This window comes from Dromaius novaehollandiae, chromosome 2 (assembly GCF_036370855.1).
Source record: "Dromaius novaehollandiae isolate bDroNov1 chromosome 2, bDroNov1.hap1, whole genome shotgun sequence".
Classification (NCBI taxonomy): domain Eukaryota; kingdom Metazoa; phylum Chordata; class Aves; order Casuariiformes; family Dromaiidae; genus Dromaius; species Dromaius novaehollandiae.
In genome coordinates this window covers 104,495,000-104,509,903 of record NC_088099.1, presented here as the reverse complement: position 1 = coordinate 104,509,903, position 14,904 = coordinate 104,495,000, and the positions used below count along the sequence as shown (strand labels likewise).

The 14,904-nt window shown below is 40.8% G+C and overlaps 1 protein-coding gene across 1 annotated transcript in view; it reads right to left on the bottom strand.

Annotated features, from left to right (window-relative positions):
* DUSP22 (dual specificity phosphatase 22) overlaps window positions 1-14,904 on the bottom strand; it is a 42,608-nt gene that overhangs the window by 25,593 nt on the left and 2,111 nt on the right. Inside the window, exons 2-3 of the mRNA XM_026114897.2 lie at window positions 10,209-10,242; window positions 2,537-2,619 (exon numbers count right to left, since the gene is read on the bottom strand). Of these exons, the coding sequence (XP_025970682.1) occupies window positions 2,537-2,619; window positions 10,209-10,242 (117 nt within the window). The remainder of the gene's footprint in view (window positions 1-2,536; window positions 2,620-10,208; window positions 10,243-14,904) is intronic.

Genomic DNA, 14,904 nt, shown 5'->3' with positions numbered 1-14,904 from the left:
GCATGAGGATTCTTTTTGTATATAAATTACTTTGACGCTTGCTTCTACTTAAGGACACGTTTCCCAGAAACCATTTATACAAAAAGAACTAAGTGGCAATTTTGCAAGATAGTTAGTCCAGATTTTGGCAAATTCCTTCCAGTCTAAATCACTTGAAGTCTTACAAAACAATTCTATGCCTTGTACTTAATGAAGACTGCCAACGTCTAAAGGTATAAAGTCTTATATTCAGCTTGAAAGTTAGCAATAGCTTCCCAAGCCCAACCTTTGCTTATGAGCAACCAATAAATCACAAGTCCATGAGGACTTGTAAATGATCATTATGATCAACTTCTGAAATCAAATTCCAATGAAAACACATTCTTTAATTTTTTAAAAGGTACTGTGAATATTTTAAACACAATCAGGTAAAAACAGTTCATATAGTACCACACAGGCAGTAAAATGGAAGGTATTTTTTACAGCCTGTAGCAAGCTGGTGTTCACCACATATACTGAAATTTGCTTTCATTTCTTGAGTATTGTTCCTATGCAATATGGACAAGGAAATCAAATTGGTCAGTCTCATTTTCTGCCCAATGCTATCAGATGTAATGAAGTGCTACATCAGAAGTATTATTGCATCAGAACAAAGAATCAATATTGAAACTTCAAATTCTGACAAGGAAGATGTGGGTAATTTGTCACCTCTTTGACGACCATATGCCTTTGTTCCACAGACAGTCAAAAATGCCAAATTCACTTCAACAATGTATTACTTAAACTGTTGAGATTCTGAACCTAAAAATGTTTACCTTTCATGTCTTATAGAAACAGCTTTGTTTAATGAAATATTTGCAACATTTCCTGTAGGTTAACTAGGAAATACTTAAGATAAAATATTGTTATCAAAAGACAAACACAACTACTACAGTTCAAGAAAACAGCTTTTTAGAGGTGATCAATGTTCGCATAAATGTGTGTGCTCACACCAGCCACTACTGTTCCCATGCCACAGTAATTTCTGAGAGACTGCATGGTAAACCAGACTGGGAAACTGATCCAGGTAAATATAATCCTTTATGCTTTTTGCAGGGAGTGGCTAGAGGAAGAAATAGCAACTTAGTTATATTTAACCCAGACCAGCTCTGTTCACCATGCAACCCCACAAACAGATGCACCACCACAAGCGAGGGGGTGGTGTGTGGGCTGCCAAAACTACCACCACTACCAGAAGAAACTCTGACCTGGGGCTGCAGCTGAACTATGCCATAACTAGTCTTCTTTCCTTTCTAATCATAATAATAAAATAAAGCAAGCTTCTATTTACTTTAGAGAACAACTCCCTAGAGGAAACACATGCAGAAGGCATCCAGATTGTATCTCCCTTAGTCAATGCAACCGTATATTGCTTCAACTAAGAGCAGTCTTGAAATTCAGTATGTTTCAGAATTAACAAACATCAGGCATAAGTCAAGTGGACACTAGAATAAAGTCAACAGCCTAAGCTCTTCTTCACACTTCTAAGTTCAAAGTCGACCTTGAGTTCACTGTTGACTTGATTTTTGGTTTTGACTGTGACATGTTAAGGAGACCTTTTGTTCAGCCTACCAACTGACTTGCTTGGGGGCAAGTAGAAATTTTGCAGTTTAAGGACTGAATTCACTGGAGACTTTGCATGTGAAGAGAGTGAAAAGCAGATATTCCCAGCAGGTTCTGAGGAGCTGCACCAGCAATTGCCTTACCCACTACTTTGCCATATTTGGTGAAAAGCAGAATGCAGGGAAGGGAGAAATAAACTTTCAGGGGGACAAGTAGTTCCCAATATGCATCAAAAGAGCAAGATTTTAAGGTATAGCATAGCCCAGCCACACTGCCCTCCTCCAAAGGTAAAGCAACATAGAGAGGAAAGCACAGCAGTGAAACGCAGAAGACCTTCAGTTTAGTCTCAGCTCTTTCACTGCTCAAAATGACGCAGCAAGTCAAGTCATTTCAACTCTTCAGGTCAGTTTCCCTTCTGTGAAATAATAATACTTCATAGTCAAGTGCCTGAGACCTGAAGATGCTGTGCTCTACTAGATGTAGTATGTCAGGGAGCACTGGTTCCTCCCTCACCCCAAGCCTCAGTAATGCTATTTTACATGGAAAGGGATTGCAGACATTTTGCACAACAACCTGCTGTACAGATTCAAGAAAGGAGCCTGGTATGAAGGAGTGTTGGTAGTGGGAAGAGGGAGAAGGAATATTATTTATGTGATGCTTTAATTTCACACAGAAACTTACCTTTACTATTAAATTAACAACACAGTCTCATTATTGTGTTATATTGATTGACACTGCAATTGTCTCTTCCTCTGTCAGCTAGATTTCTTTGTTGTTGTAACAGCAGCAAGAATGAAATCTGTGCCTGAATCCCAAAACTACTGCTGTCAAACATTTCCAAAAGAAAATCAGTTTCAAAACTCCAACTGTACAGAATGTGAAATTAACACCAGGATGACTGGAACAGTCAACTGCAAAATGAGGGTTTTCCATGGAGTCCCCCCATCCCTCTTACCTCAAGCATAGGGCGGGCACTGTCATGGATTGAAAGAATGTGCGTAATGTTATTCTTACTCAATTGCTCTACATCTCGGGCATCTGTGATAAACGGAAAAAAGGAAGAGAAATTTTTTAAATCTCTTGAAATAGCCCACTACCCTTTCCCTTGTGTATGTTGAAAATCACTATTATTGGTACATTTCTTCATAAAGCAAAGCAAGACCCTGAATGCAGCTGTTCTAGAACACCATCATCACAGGGGGAAGGGGAAAGAAACATTTCTAACTCCAAAACAAATGATATACTATATAAAGAACCAGCTTAAGTGACTAAGGAATGTTTTCTTAAGTCAAAAGTTTCATGTATTTTGCATCTGAAATACAAGTCTGTGTGTATTTCTGTGTGCAGGTGATGGCCATCTGAAGAAGCAGTCAGAGCTGTACAAGAAAGAGCCTACCTCCTCTGTACCCACAAATCCCCTTTCAGGAAATGTATTCTCACTTGGGGAATTCACCTTGTGATATCCAAGTCTAAGGGGTGAAGCCAACCACACCACTTGAATTAAGAACCAACTGGGTCAACCAGCACCAGAACTGGATACTTATTTCTTATGGACTAGCAGGCAAAGAGGTGCATTTAGCCAATGCATAGCACAGTTTTAAGTCTGAAGAGAGAGACTGGAAGGATAAAGATATCAAATGTATATATATAAAAAAAAAGCTGCAGAAAGGAAGTGCAGTTGTAAAAAGGTGGCTCCTAACCTTTAACCGAGGGCTTTCAAACATTCAAAACTGGAAAGCAAATTGAGGTGACTGAAAATTTTATGCTAGATAATGTGAAAATGTGGTTTTGTTTCTATGAGAAAGAAGGTAAAATAGATTATCTGCAGTCACTGAGCAACTCTCCCCATCCTTAGCCATTAGCATTGGCCATTACCTGAAAATGACCTCCAAGAACCACTAATACAGGTAAAAGCTAGTTTGTGTCCATTTACTTCTGACCTTTTCACTTGAGAATGGCACAACACATCATGGCAATTACAGCAGTGGTTTTGTGATGTGAACACCTGCCTTCCAAATCAGCCCATATGATCTGTTCACACTAGCCTGGTTGCACACAAAAAAAAAGAGTACTGACCACAAAGGTTTCAAACCGGCTCTCTCTAGGTACAAAAATAACAATAGCATCACCTGTACATTCTTTATGTACCTGCAACAGTTCCGTCAGTATCTCTTGCTTCATCTTATTCCACTCCACTATAAATTTTCAATGCCTCTTTTATCTCATAAAGAGGAATTGGACATTTAATTGTCCCATAGACGAGATCCACATGAGCACAATATTAAGCAATAAAACTTAAACCTAATCCAATTAAAAGGCTTCTCTAAGGCTAACAAAATGAAGAGAAGAGTCAAAACTGCATGGATTTCACATGCAGGTCAAGCTTGCATGACTAGTGCATAGTCCATCTGAAACAGAATTAAATTCTAGCTTCACAGAACAATTTCAATTTCCTAAGAATTTCAGAGTGAGCATTTCAAAGAAGAAATGCTGACATTTGCTGGGAGAGTTCCTTTAATCCACCAAACCTCCAGGTTTATTAATGGTGTAGATGACAATCTTGATTTCTCAGACAGCACCTAAGCAGGCAAGGATTTGGAAGCCCCAGAAAACATCCTAAATATGCTATCAGTGCTTCCTGTTCTCCAAAAGCTAGGGGCAGATTTCAGAGCCTGCTGGCTGGAATTCACAGTGTTAATGCATACATAGCACAACCAGACTTCAACCTCTGACTATATGTATGGACCAAATGATAAGGAGCAGCTTGCCACACAAGGCAAACAGCCTTAAGCAGATACAACCCAAATTAGAAGTTAACTGCTTTGAGTTGTACTGTGTCCATTAGGCCCACCAGTCTGGATCAAATGGACTGAAAGATTTTAATTTTTCAGTTAACTAAAGACACTCAGGCTACATGAACTTCAACAAATCAAAACTGTACAATAAGACAGTGAGATTTCAGATACAGGCAGGGAATGGCTATCCTAGGGCTACATCCCAGGATAACCAGCAGGTCCTAATGTATTTAGGAAACAATCACTCAAATCACAGAATATAGAGGAGAAAACTTCCCAGCCAGTGACTGTATTATCTGGATCTAAACCTTAAATAGTTTAAAAGGGGGAAATTCCCCACATTCCCCCTAGTCCCCACCATAAGTCACTGCAGATAGCACAGACAAAGCTGATTTCAATAGTAGCACAAATGAGACTTCTTGTCACTCACAGTCTTGTACGATAACTTTTCAAAAAATTTAAGGCATTATGCAGAGGACCACCAAAAACCAGAAAAGTCACCATTAACACAGTAATTCTGAATTTACTGTAGCACAGTGCTGCACAGGCACATACAGGCTCACATTTCAAAATCACAGCATGAAACATCCCAACTCAGAATTTAAAGAAATAGAGTCCATCTAGTGCATCCATAAGAGTCCCTCACACATCGGATTATTCTTCACAGTAGGTTACCTAATATTTTGTTTCATGCAGTGAAAAACTTCCCAGCTGATGGTGACTTTTGAGTATAGCCTTCAGGAAACTTTCTCCTCAAACGACAGGATGCAATTCACACAAGGGAAGTCTTCCTCCTTCCCTCACATGCTCGTGTTTAGCTTTTCTTTTCTCACTTAATTTCATCCTACTACTGCTAGCTGTAATCTCCACATGCTCATGTTTAGCTTTTCTTTTCTCACTTAATTTCATCCTACTACTGCTAGCTGTAATCTCCACATGCTCGTGTTTAGCTTTTCTTTTCTCACTTAATTTCATCCTACTACTGCTAGCTCTAATCTCCACTCATATGCTGAGAGCTACAGATCCTTAATCATAAAAGTGGAGTCATTGAAATGGGACTGGTGGAACCTGAACTCACTTCCCTGTAGCTCTGAAGTCTTCCTGTGTGATCAGGGAAGTAAATCACTTAATATTTTGTACTTCAACCCCCCACATGTCAAAGGGAGACAATACCTCTCCAAGGGTACTGTTCTCCTGATAAGACACATTAATGATCACAGGACCCTAATACTACAGTGATGAAGTCCCATATTTACATATAGTCATCCTCTATTATCTTTTCCAATTCCATAGAGATACAAGGTGATAAATAAAGATTTCTCCCTTCTTGAAATAGGAAGGCTGTAGGTATGGCCTTTGGTATCAGTAGATACCTCTACCGATAACAGCAAAATACTAAACCACCCTGCCAGGAAAGGAAAAACACATTACAGTGATATGGGTCCGTACCCGCAACATTTAACTGCAACTCACCTGTGAGCTTACAAGATGAAAAATCTCCACAAAATATAAATGAAATCCGTTTGTCCATTTCCATCACCTTTTCTCACATTAGCTAGCTATCTCAAACTAAAGACATCCTTCCTTCTTCCTCCTTCAAACACACCATTTTGACTTTGTTGTTAGTGGAAAAAGCAGGCACACTCTTATAACATGGTAAGCCAATAAGTATTAGGTTTTCGGTATTAAATTTTAGGTTATATATGTAAAAGAGATAAAAAACTGCTTAGAGAAAACAAGTTAGCCTAGGAAGTACAACAGCGTTAAGTTTCAGCCTGCAGAATATAGAGATTACGGACAGTTTCATCACCACTACATTTTTAAATAGAATGTCTTTTCTTCTACACTTTATTTTCTGCTCTGGAGACTTCTAGAGATAGACATTGAAAGGAGAACCTCATCTTCAGTGGTGCAAAGCACTAAGAGCTATCACTGAGAACAGCTTCCCAGCTGGAAAGCTGTGTTCCATCCACAGAGCTCAGCGGTTCCACATGCGCAGGAACACACACACACACACAAACACACACACACACCCCAAGTATCTGAACAAAAACTCCACCTCTCCTGTCCCCACTTCACATTACATTCTCATAAATATTTTGTCCCAGCCTCTCAGAAGGACCTTTTCAGGGAGTGAGAAAGCTGGGGAGAAGGGTCCAGTGCTCTTTTTGATGAGAGTACCTAAAAGATGAACCTGAAAAAGGAAATAGTCTCTTCATCCTCTCCTGTTTTCAATACCTAAAACATAACCTTAGAAAAGGGAACTCTTCCTAAAAGAACAAAGAAGCTAATAAGAGGAATTAAACGGATCTAGAAACACAGCAGAATCACTTGGTGGACACTATCTTTTTATACTCAGTAACAGGAAGAGCAGAAACTTTCCCAAGACTCTCCAGCTCATCCACAACACCACTGGACTCTTTGGGGGAATTAAACCTCATATTGTGGCTTTCCCCTTCAAATCAAAAAGCCCCCAAATATTCCATTGGAAAAACCTGAATCTTCCAAATACAACTGCAGCAAGGAAGGACACAAGCTCTTCAATAAACAAGGTAGGAACACTCTTGGGTCTCCAGCACTGACTGCTGTGAAACTTTCTCTTTGGAACCAACCAACCACTCACTCAAAACCTCATATCAGAAGAAATATTTTTTTCTATTCATGCAGAGAAAGAGGCAAAAAAGTGCCTTGCCACATCAGTCTGTTAGGGAACAAAGCACTTATTTTTATCATGAGCACAGATGCCTTTCAAGGGACATCAGGTTTCCAGTGCAGAAGAGATGCACACAGGCACGCAATCCCACAAAAAAATTCTGTCTTCTGAGGGGGTTGCAGGACTGAATTTCATCTGAAAGGAACAACTGCAAGAAACCAAAATCACCCTGGACTGAAACAGGGAAAAAGAGCCTGGGTAGGCGTCTCTCTTTCCCTCCCCTCATTTTTCTAGCCTAGTGCTGCTCCCACCATCCCCCCCTATTCCCAAGAAATAGCTCCTCAGGAACTTTTGCTGCGGAAGCCTGAGAGATCCGTTTCCTTCTGGGTTCTCAAACTAAACTCACTCTTGGTATTTTGTATGGACAGCAGTGGTTCTTCTTGAATTTTTCTGCCCTCTAGCTGTGCAATCTCAGACTCACCTCAGGAACACAACACAGTTTTAATGTGCCACTGATAGGTAGCATCGTACTTACAAATGGGCTTGTGCAGCATCCAATAAACCAACTCCCATCTCTGCCACAGATTTGCTCTGCAACAGTTTTTGTGCCTCAGTTTACCTATGAATTAAATTACGAGAAGTTTGCATGTCTTCTCCCACAAATTGTCTGTTAATTAAGCCTAAACAGACACTCAGAAGCCCTATATGTAGAATAAAAACATGACTGAATATTGGATAATAATGCCACAATCAGCTGTTGAATGTCTCCTCCAGGCATTGCCCCTCCAGGATTACAGTATTTAACATCGTTTAACATCCTGCTTTCATCTAGAAGGAAGAGGGCATCACTCTGAAACACACATGCCTCTTTCCCCAGGGGTTTCCCATACAATGAGGACAGATGAGTGTGCAAAGAATGGTATTTAGATAACCTAGCTATGGAAAAATTGCCTGCCTGGGCCCCCTATACAATCGATGGAAAAAGGAGGAGAGACTATCCTCCAGAGGGCAGATCAGAGCACTGCAGAGAGATTCTCTTCTGACTCCACTCCTGGAGGCAGCTCTCTCCTCTCTGGCAGCTGCACAGACACACAGAGGGTGAGGGTGAATGGATGCCTCAGTATGTCTCTGGGAGAGATGTGTAATGTCAGGGATTCAGTGTTATTCCTCTTACTGACCAGATGCAACTCTATTCAATTATAACTATCAGTCACAAGAAGAAATAGCCAGACTGCTCAACAAGGGTGCATTACAGAAATTAATTTTCTAAACTCGTGACTTTAAAAGTAGCTAGACATTTGAGCTACCCAAATTGGGATACTCTAACCAAGCCCAATTGCAAATGCTACTGTCTATTTCTCAGCAATGATCCCCTTTATGGAAAACTCAAAATTCATTAGTCACTTTTTGAAAGAGTGCCACAAATCAGAAGCCTCAAGAACATGGTAATCAAATTCCTCCAGAAAAAGACACTAGTGATAAACCAACAGTCTGTTCCAAAATGGAATGACTTCACTGCACAGACAACTGATTACAATTGTTGTTAGGGGAGTGGGGGGCAGAAAAAGCCAAAATTATTTAAAAATGCTTTTATATTAGTGAAGTGCTACAACAGCAATCTTTCTTCCTCCCCAGATATAGTCAATAATTTGAGATATAATGACAGATACTCACAACGGTAGAGCATAATGATTAAATGCAATGCAAGCAAAGGTCATCGCAATAAATAAATGAACACTTCGTTCGTTTGTTTTTTATTAATGTAAGAACAGACTCGATAACACAGACATTTATATCAAAACTAACCCATCCTCTCTCTCTCTTTTAAGGAGGTAGCTGAAGCATTTCAGCTTCTGCTTACTTTCAGCCAGACTTCCAAAAATACCGCCTGTTCACCCCACCTTCATGAACACACCACCACTTTGGGCGTAGAAGTGACCTGACACACCATTTATGGACCATTTGCAATGCACACAGCTGAATGGCCAGAGCAGCCCAAGCAAGAGGGTCGCAGGCACTGGGACTGGCAGAGATGCTGACTCACTCTGCAACCTTGGCCAACTCCCCTCAGCCGGTCAAATTGTTCATTAGCTGAAAACAGAACCGCACCAAGAAACAGATGCTCCAGCTGAGTTTCACTCCCTTGGGCGGACTATCAAAGGCTGACTGGCAGGGCTGCCACAGCAAGAGGGACAGATTCAGAGCCATGTTCCCTGGGTCCTTCCTGCCCACTCCACCTGGCAGTCTGAAACTTGAAGGCATCTACCATCAAACACCCTCCCACCCTTCCCCTCTCCCACTTTACTTGATTAAATAAATAAATCAAAATAAAAAATAGGCCCAGTCCAAGAGTCTGCACTGATCGACCTTGTCCAGTCATAACAGACCAGGCATATGGAAGGGCATGATATTGCAGTCGCCCCTATGAGTCCTGCCTCACTATCGCACCCAGGCACAGTAAATACCGGGTCTATGTGTATCAAAATGACTATGCAGGCATGATCCACCTCCTTCTGAGTAGGCATAGTGGGAATTGCTGCTAACAGTGTTTTGAGAACAGGTCATTTATTTGGATGTCTATATAAAGTCATCTATTTTTTCTAAATATGGTTCTGTCATTCTTTAAACAAAAAAGTAAACCTCATGCAAAACGGAAAAAAATCCAGAGAGATGAGCGTCTTACATCTGCAGCATGGATAGTGTAAGTATCGGTGGTCAGAAAGCAATCTGCAGACCTATCAGTCTCACAAGCACTGATAACAGAACCCCTTAGCAGTTGTTATAAATAACCAGAATAATGAAAGCAATGAGCGGGAGGCATACTAAGCCTTTACTTATAAGGAGGGCTTGAAATAAGCCTTATGAAGAATCTGCCTAGCTCACATGCTTGTCTGCTAAGCACAGGATTCATTTAAAAGAGGCCAGTGTTTAGGAATTCTAGCTGAAGCACGCTCAGAGGAGATGGTGTTCATTTTTCTTTTCTTAAAGTTCTTGCAGCGCAGCACAGCACACAGATGAAAGAGCAAGTTCTTCTTTAAGTGGTACCAGATGAATCCAGAAATCAAGCAAGATGGGGTTAAAGAAGCTGCACAGATGTTAGAAAATTCTGTAGGCCTGTGAAACAATACCTTTAGACCCCTGTTAAGTAACCCTAGAGATAACGATAAAACTAATCTTACCTTTAAAGTTGCCAATGAACAAGCCAGGCAGAATCTGTGAGAAAGAAATATAGTATCAAATATAGATATCTTGTGGTAACACAATTTGACAAAGTTCAATTTGCATACAGGATGGAACATACTACTTTAGCAGCAGACTATTGTCAAATGCAATCTAAAAAGTGCTGACAACATTTTGTGCATCTTTGCAGCCTTCTCAAACTGCATCACTCCAGGTATGCTGCACTCTGGAAGCTTTCGTTGAGAACCAATTGTTAATCATGTCAGACTCTCACACAGTGGTCTCTCTCCAAGGGTATCAAAAGTGTTTTACAAATGTGAAGTGGGCCTCACAACTTGCCCCTCCCCCTGCTGCATGATAAGAGTTACCCTTATTTAACTAGTGATGAAACTTCAAACAGAAAAGGTAAGTGATTTGCCTAAAGTTGCTTAGCGAGCTCGACAAAGCACTACAAAATATAAAATCCAGCAAATCGCTTAAAGCACAAGGCCATGCAAGTCAGAGCCACAGCACTGTTGCGCTCTTACATAGAGGAAATCACTGCAAACAGCTACTTGTGTATTCACATAGAAAGAGAATTGATGAAAGTCCGTGAGTTGCATTTTCCTCTCCCAGATCTACCCACTCACATCAACACTCCTAGAAGCCTGCACTGTTCTCAGTTACATGACTTTCTTTAACTTGCAAGTTTCAAGGTCAGCCTGAGGACCAGCCCTGGGCAGCCCAAGGACACGTGCACGCACACAAGCGGGTAAACACTGCAGTGCTACCCCTCCCACCCTTTCATATCCCTCCCACCTTGGAAACAGCAGTGAGGACACACACAAAAAATAAAAAGAGAGGGGAGGGGGGAAAAAATACCCCACTTTCTGGCCAAAAATTTTGTTCTCTGCCACCTGGAAATCTCTGACCCACACCCACATCCTTTGAAGAGACTAAAATTCTGGCAGCGAGAGCTTATGATCCATTTTTCTTCAGTGCATGCAGAGCAGACCACCAATACAGATATGTCAGCGCTAACTTCCTAAAGCCTTAGCAACACCCAAATGTCATCACAACAGCAGCAACAATCTCTTGAGCACAGCTATTTAAAGGGAAAACTCCACCCAGTTAGCTCAGTCCGGCAGCCTAGAAATTCCGAAAGTCATGAAGGACTTTTCATTAGGGATTATCAGTTGAGTCTCTGCCTCCCAGCAACCTGCCTGTTGAAAGGCAACCCAGCTTACCACACTAAGGTTAGCAAGCCAACAGAAGGGCCTGTAAAATAACTTCGGATCTGCCTTAATGCTAGGGGTTGCATCTGATAATAACATAGCGTTCACTGTTACCTTACCTAGCCTTATAGAAAAAAGAGAAGCTCCAGCAATTCACACACTCCCAGTAGCTTTGGGTTGTGCAAACCTTTCTCCTCCTCAGCTTTGCTGGGTGATCTATCACCATGTGCCATGTCACATCAGCACTGACCACAGGGCTCAATTCTGCAAACATTATTAAAAGATGACTTCTCTGTCGCCCTTGCTATATCCTGAACTATTTACAAAGCCAAACAGTATTCATGCATACTATTCTTGGTTTTGCCATCTCAGTCTTGGAAGGAAATTCAGAAAACCCATATAATTAGCGGCTAGAAGACAACACAAACTACAGGAAAAAAAGTGTTTCTTTAACTCTGTACAAACAGAGACCTGTAAGTTTTGCACAGACAAGCCCATCCACCTTTCTCCATTTTTCCTTTCCTCTTCATTTTCCATTTGTAAAAATTCAACTTTCCTATAAAAGGGTGGCAGGGGAGGAAGGAGCAGAATAATTTCCAATGATGAGTTATCAAGCAGGGAAAAGCATCCTGGCAACTTCCTGTTGTCCCTTTCCACATGGACAAGAGTCATAGTTTTATGGACTGATTTATTAGTTTAAGCATGCTTGCAGCTCTGACTCTGCTAGACCCTCAAAGGCCACCACCTCAGTAGCCAGCAGCTACTCTAAAGAGCAGAGTACCTAAGAGCCATTGCTAAGGGCCAAAATCTGCGGACAAAAAAATGTTCTAAAGCAAAGATGAGTCTAATCGGCAAACAATTTCACCAACAAGCTCACAAGCTCACCCAGTCAGCTCCCTCAACTTAAGCTTAAAAAAAAAAAAGAAAAGAAAAAAAGAAAAAGAAAGAAAAAAAAAAAGAAAGAGAAACAGAGAGAAAAAGAAAAAAAGCCTTTCTGATATTTTTAAATAGCAGTCTGGTATTTCCTATCTATAGCATGAATCTGAAATCACAACAGCCTACTGTGGGCTACAGCATTTTAGACTCCAAGACATTATTTCCGCATCAAGTATGTGCTCTCAAGAGAGGATGAAAGCTTAAATTAAGCTCAGTCATTAAGGTTAGACATTATAAATAAAAGAGATACCAAGAAACACTAGGGGAGGAAGGGGCTTAAAAAAGAGGATTTTTTGACTTGTTAGTGGAGGAAAATTCCAGAAGTTTGTGCATAATGAAGCAACATTGTATGCTAGATAGAAAATTAGGACACCACGCAACCACGGACAGATGTTACCCCTGTTGTCCTAGTCATTCTAGAAGCAAGAAACATTACTTTGGGTGAAAGCTACCTGGAAAGAAGTGAATCTTCATACAGTGCTGACTAATACTTCAGATATAGACTATGGCTGGGAACTTTCAGCTGTGTCATCTCACACTGCCATCAGTAACTGCAACTCAAAGCTACAAAAAATGAAGGCCGATGGCTGCTAGGGGCGTGTGAGAGAGAAGGGGTGGGAGGCAGAAGAGAAAAAATAAGGTGGTTGTTTTTGTGAGCTTTTCAACCACTGCTTTATGAATAAAAACAGTAGCCTCTTTATATCATCCGAAACATTGAGAAAATGACCACGGACTAAATAACAGATGTACGAGACTGCACAACCAAGCAAGAAGGACAGCAATGCCTGTATTTGTTCTCATCTCTTTCATGAGAACAGCTAATGGATACCTTGCACAAAAGTAGAGCCCTGCAATGGACAGCTAACCCTTCATATCAGCCCTCTTGGATGATATGCTTCTCTTGAAAATGGTTAAGTGGTTACTTTGTCGCTGTTTTCTGTATAAACACAGGTTCAGTAAAAAGCAGCAAACTCCTTGCCCAATGTTACTTCTAGCTGCGGTAGTATCAATTGGTACTCTGCACACATGACTTCCTCCAGACAAGTTCATTGTAGTCAGGTTTTCTGTGGAGATGGCAAGAAATTGCAGAACACACTCAGGAGCAGGACAGCCCGCCTTATCAGGCGGCACAGAAGAGTCACACAGATCAGTGAGATGGATTCGCCACTGACGTAAATTGGCACGGCTTCACTGACTTCCGTAGAACTATTTGCATCAGCTGTAACTATCCACACTGATTTACATTTCTTATGAATCAGCCTCTACAACGAAAATGGTTTATCTGCCATTTTTGTAGAGATAACATTCAACTCACCCCTTCAAAAAGGGTCTGTATGAATAATGGGCATTTAGCTGTATCAGGACAAGCAAGGACTAAATCCCAGGAAAAACTCTTCACTAAGCAGATCTTGTTCACAGAAAATCAAATCTAAGTACTACAATCTCTAGCATCATCTCAGCTGCTAGCCCTCAGCTCCAGGGAAATGTCTTTATAATTTTCAACCACAGGCTTCAACTTGAACTTCGAATACAAGTCAAGGTTAGACATTAAATGTGAAGACAACACCAGGACAATTTCCTAACAGTCAGATCCTATTATTCATTCTGTATTTTAAAGATTAAAAAAAAAAAAAAAGTAAAAAAGGTAAGGCACTGAAAATTAATGTAGTTAAGCGGTAAGTTTGAAGTCAAAGCATGTCCACTAGCCAATTCCCCTTTACTGAGTAGAATGAGAACAGTATTATGAACTTCAGTTTAATGTGGAAAAAAATCAGGAGGCCTGGATGGGCTTCAGAAAACAAACAAAAAAAAAACTCAAAAAAATAAACACAGCTAATTTTACAAATAAGAAAATTAACAACGAAAGCCCCCCCTCCCCCCCAAGTATGGCAGGCCTCCAGCCCTCCTATCAGCACTAATGGCCACACCAAGTCAGGTGCAATTACTATTTGCTATGAAATGCATCAATATCATGTTACAGAAAAATAGGAGGGGACCATGCCACTGAGAAAGGCTCAGCATCCAAGAGCAGCAACAGCAGCTGCAGCAATCTCTGGAGCTTTTCCTTACCATACCCGTTACAGGTCACAACTAATCCTCTTCCCCTGGCTTTAGTACAAAGAGATTCTCTTAAATGAAATAATCCACCATTGGTTAAGCTGTTTATTTTCTTCTATAATCTGCATACAGCTCTACGACAAAAAGCACTGCATTTGGTAGCTAAGCTAATTTGTATTGATAAGACTACACTGAGCCAAGGAAATACCTCCAAACAGCAGCGTTCACGATTCCACATTTCTCTTTGCCCCTCCAGTTTTTGCTGACTCACAAGATCAAAAGGAACAGATGATCCAGGGGCACATCCTGAAGGGGGCAAGTACGAGACCTACACTCGGGACCCTACAAAAATTAACCCTGATGGCCAGTACCCAGCATTGTTATAGCCTCCTTAGAGGATTCAACTCTTCCAGAACTGCAGAACATTTTAGCATCTTGATGAAAGCAGTAAGAAGGCAGTAGGAAAAAAAATCAAGGTAGTGCTATG